General features: G+C 34.7%; 1 protein-coding gene across 1 annotated transcript; it reads right to left on the bottom strand.

The window, feature by feature from the left end:
* Positions 1-809: 809 nt before the first annotated feature.
* Positions 810-3,139, bottom strand: LOC145051510 (calmodulin-binding protein 60 B-like). Its single transcript, XM_078999456.1, has 7 exons — positions 2,989-3,139; positions 2,825-2,900; positions 2,691-2,743; positions 2,045-2,538; positions 1,527-1,687; positions 1,226-1,426; positions 810-1,114 (listed from the first exon to the last, which is right to left on the bottom strand). Exons 1-7 carry the CDS (start codon positions 3,078-3,080, stop codon positions 995-997), a joined length of 1,197 nt encoding a protein of 398 aa, XP_078855582.1. The 5' UTR covers positions 3,081-3,139; the 3' UTR covers positions 810-994.
* Between the last annotated feature and the right edge of the window lie 1,751 nt (positions 3,140-4,890).

Raw genomic sequence — 4,890 nt, 5'->3', positions numbered from 1 at the left:
GTTGATTTCTATGATTCATCATGGATCATATTTTAAACATTTCGATTTCTATGGTCTGAGTGGGCTTTTGATTTCAATTTTGATTTTGATTTCTATGTTCGGATGGAAAAACTTTGATGTGAGTTGTAGATTGAATTTTGTTTTGGATTTTAGTTGTTGCTTTGATTTTAGATGTATTTCAAATTTATGGTTGAATATTAGGTAGTTTTTGTTGACTTTCTATTGATTTTTTTGGTACTAGATATGTGGCTGGAGATAGTGACTGGAGCTGATGTTGGGAAATAGGATAGTCTTCCTCTATTTGGGGAAGGGAAAAAGATTAAGTTAGGGTGCGTCCATTCAAAAAAATTGTTAATGATTTATTTTATTCAACAATAGTTAAATTAATAAAAAAGAATTAACAAAATAAAAATATGTCATTAAGGGCAAAATAGTCTTTTTAGATCGGACGGGAACCAAATACGTAACAAAATTATATTTTAAGGACTGTCAGAGTTAAAAAAAAATTAAAGGCCAAACTCATAAATTATCCCGAACAACAATGACCATTCATGTAATTTACTCATTAAAATAATAGCGTTGGTTTGTTATCTTTTATAACTATTATAATTATTATATTAGAATTTATAATATTAAAAATATAATTTTAGTATGGTTGCAACATAAAAAGTGTTTTAGAATAAATTTTACATAAAAATAATATAAAATTTACTCATTGCTCTAAAATTTCATTAAAGGAAAGAAAAGAGATAAAACTGGATGATTGGTAAAAAATTTACTCCTGAGTGTAGTTATTGGAAAGCAGAGAATAGAAAAGAAATGAAGATTTATATTAATTTTCCTTATAAACGGTATTCTCAAATTGCAATGAATTTGAAAGAAAGAAGAGGACGATTATCTCGTTTCTTTCTTTTTCTCTCTGTTTCTTTTCTTTTATTATTCCTTTAATATAATGAATTCGGGAGGGGAACGTTAATGTTAGGGTTGGAGTTAATTAGTGGTCACCATGAAGGTTGGTTGTTAGCACCGGTGTTGCAACCATTGATAAATCTTCCATTGGTAACATCCCCTCCAAATCTTTGTAAATTTGTTGCTTCAAGGCTTCCACCATAGACTGCAAATCATAATAGAAACATCAGTTTAATTTTACAAAATGACTAGGGTTTACTAAAAAAGAAAAAGATTATAAAGTGTATAAGTCTTGAGGTATATATGAAATACAAACCTTCTGGAAATCGGTAAGCTCATTCATGGAGATATGATATTCACCATCAAAGGTTGCACCCACAACCTCCAAAATAGAATTGAACAAAATCCCGATCCCTTCTGCAACACAGCTGTACATGTACAGCTTCTCATCTACAACACAGGCTTTCGCGTGTTTGATAATCTTCTTCCAATTGTTGTTATTCGGCCCACCAAGTACCTTATATTATCAAAATTATAATTATAGTCATTCATCCCTGATCACAAGTTCAATTCATAGACACTATCCAAATAAATATAGAAAAAAAAGTATCACTTACCCCACATAGTGAGGATTTGTTGGTATTATACATCTGTAGGAAGTCTTTCACAGTATATATTTTGTATGATGCCAGTAGTCCTTGCACAACTCCATCTTTTGCTATCCTTTCCAACCGCCATATATCATCACCCAATGATGGAGGATGGTGCTTCTTGTAAGCTGAATCATGCAAAAAAAAAAAAAAGTTAGTGATTCATCTTTTCATGGTCGATTGTAAGGAAGAGAGGACACCCGAGAAAGAAGAGGAAAGATAGCATGCATTTATAGCATATTTTGTGGATCCAACTGAATCAAAAGGGGACATCATGTTATTCCGAGTTGAATATGCTCCCATAAATGGACATATTGCAAGTCTAACGTGTCTTAAAAGGGCCGGGTATTATAATACTATAATCATATGAAATACTTTCCCATATAAATCAAGAAAGCTCGCACCATTTTCATATATATAGAAAAGCTTTAGAATATAAAGAATGTAGAAGAGATCGATGTATAAAATATGAAACGGGAGCTTACACTCTCCTCGCTGGTCTTTTACCACGAAGGCTTGGCTCTTTGCTTCCTTAATTCTGACTCCACCAGTTGCACTTTGGGCTAATTTTGCCCCTAACCTAAACGTCCTGCTCCTCCTCCAGCATGAATTATCAGTAAAAACAACATCGCCTAAATCAGCAACCCCATCTTTCAGAGCCACTACAAGATCCCCAGTCAGCAATGGCCTTTTGCCAACTCTTGCAGATACAACTTTGGCATCAAAATAACTCTCAGACCAATCTTCCTGATCATCAAAAGGGAAATCGCCATCAAGAGGAACAAGCACTATCTTCTGTGAAGACAAGGGTCCAAACGACACAATCTTATTGGAATTAGTATCAAATAACCCTACTTTTATACCACTCCTGTCCTCAGATTCTATACTATTTCCAGTGAAAAATGTAGGAAGCAGCCTATTGAGGAAACGAAGCTGCAAGGATGGTGTACTAGACGTATCAAGTGCATCAGAAGGAGATCTATAGAAGAAACAAGAAATACACACAACTATTACATATGCCAAACTAATAAACCATTAGCATGCATCAAAAGCTTATATAAAGATAGATAATATGTGGAGATGACAAGTGTACACCCCATGAACAACATGAACATGAGATAGAGATACAACCTTGGTAGTGTACCAAAGAAATTTTGAATTGCAAGCTGCACCCCATCTTGCACCTATCAAAAGAACATGTAAATGTGTAATGAATTCCAAACTATTAATAAGTTCACAAAAGAAGACATGATCATATATAGTACCACTCCTCGAATTAATGGTTCCAATCTTGCCTCAAATTCTTCATGAGAAAACATATGCATCACATTTCTAACATTGCTGCAATTGAAACATATATCAAGAAAATTAATTTGCAAATCAAAACTCGTAAAGTTATTGGACGTTTTACAGAATCTGAATCACTCACCTTGAAGACCCACTTTCATTTGATTCCGGATTAGGAAATCCAGAACTATTTCCTTCTTCCTCCTCCTCGCTTAAGGGTCGTTTTGGTACCATAATACACCAACAAGTTACGACAATATTGGGAATCAAAGCGATCGATGTTAACTGTAAACTGCCAAATAATTAAGGATCTTTTATAGGGAGATTCATTTGACTGGAAGGTTGTATGAAACTTCCAAGTAAATCAATGTGTACCTCAGATGCAGGTGTCTGTTTGTCATTTAATGAGCTGAAGGTGTGTGGTCCAACACCATATCATTTTTCTTGTTTCTCTTTTATAACAAAATCTATGTCTCTGCGCACATGGCTAGTCAACGAGATTGCTGAAATTGACACTTTTCAATAAGTACACTAATAAAAATTCTCATAGCTTTTATATACACCCTTTCATTCCAAAGAAAGGTGTCCTTTACATAATTTATGCCATTTTAACACTGAAAGTTAATCTCAGATGAGCCAAAATTTGTTAACATTATATTATCGGACCAAGCAAACACGGAAAGGGACCTTCCCTAGCACTTGTAGTCCCCTATACAAACGAGCAATGGGCTCTTCTTTTCTTTCTAAAAGTAACATTATATGAAATTAAGTAGTAACTATGAAAGTTCCAATAATTCCTTCGATCCAGTAAAGACAGAAAAAAATGGGTCAAAACCGTTTTATCATAAAAATAATGTAATGTACGGTTTGAAAATCGGAATCCGGAGCCCTAATTATTATTGGCCCCACTACAAACAAGTAATTGGCGGGAAACAAGTGTAGAGGAGAGTGAACGCGTAGATAGACGACGACGATTGCAGTATTATGGTTTTACGAAGAAGTTTAGTAGAAGTTGCACAAACGCGTAGAACTATTTGCATTTGAATTTCCTTTTTTACAATAAATAGAAAAAGCTTTGATTAAAAAAAGTGTTAATAACTTAATATCATAAAAACCATATATTCGGATTTTTTTTAATTAAATCCAAACTTTTTTTTTCTATAAATAACTATAAGATTTTTTTTCTATATTTTTTATTCGATTTTATCCATAATTTTTAGATTTTAGACAACAAAAGATCTGAAAAACCCATCAAGTGTTTTTTTTTTTTCAAAACACCCTCAACTATTTTTTCCATGGTTGTAAAAATCGGTTTAGGCGGCTGATTAATCGGCGCCTAGCGCTTGGCGGCCTCCAACCGCCTACGAATAAGGGCTAGAGGGTAAAATAATCGGCATTGGTCAATATCGGTCCAACTCGGTCCAAATTGGACTAAATCGGTCCAACTCGGACTCAAAATTGGGCCAAATCGGTCAAGCTAACCTCAAGCTCGAAAGAACCAACTAGCCCACCGAGTAATTAGGGTATTTTTTTTAAGGAGTCTAAGTCTCCTTTTTATAAGATACGGGTGCCCTCATTTATTTTCCCACCAGCGATGTGGGATGCCAAACTTGTAACAATTTTATACATCTTTACACATGGTTCCGTTTGCATCTGTGATTCTGTTTGCATCTCTAATAGTAATACACCTAAGTCTCCTAAGTCTTCGATTCACCCTCAATTCAAACTCACTCGATCTGTGATTCCCTTTGCATCTCGTTCTTCCCTACTTTGCATCTCATTCTTTGGAAGGAGAATTTGAGTTCCATCACCGACCCACCCTTCTTCTCGAAGATGGAAGGCATCACGATTCAGTTGCTTCGATCGCGATTCAGGTAGCGGAGTCGACCCACCATTAACGAGGATAGTTCTTCTCAATCTACGAAGGATAGTTCTTCAATCACGATTCATTTGTGAGAAACAAATGTGAAATTACAGAGAACATATCCGTGTTCAAACTTGTTTGTTGGGAATAGATTCGGTCGAGATGAAATTCGTCAGTTTA

The sequence above is a fragment of the Lactuca serriola genome, chromosome 5 (genome assembly GCF_051521515.1).
Source record: "Lactuca serriola cultivar US96UC23 chromosome 5, Lser_US96UC23_V15, whole genome shotgun sequence".
NCBI classification, from domain to species: domain Eukaryota; kingdom Viridiplantae; phylum Streptophyta; class Magnoliopsida; order Asterales; family Asteraceae; genus Lactuca; species Lactuca serriola.
The sequence above is the reverse complement of the archived record's forward strand: the minus strand, read 5'-3'. Positions and strand labels throughout refer to the sequence as shown.

What these genes read in the sequence shown, in the direction of transcription:
- LOC145051510 (XM_078999456.1), bottom strand. Translation starts at nt 3,080, where the DNA reads ATGGTACCAAAACGACCCTTAAGCGAGGAGGAGGAAGAAGGAAATAGT. An exon ending in AAAAGACCAGCGAGGAGAGT is followed by an intron (nt 1,688 to 2,044) that starts GTAAGCTCCCGT and finishes TGCATGATTCAG; the next exon opens with CTTACAAGAAGCACCATCCT. An exon ending in ACAAATCCTCACTATGTGGG is followed by an intron (nt 1,427 to 1,526) that starts GTAAGTGATACT and finishes TGATAATATAAG; the next exon opens with GTACTTGGTGGGCCGAATAA.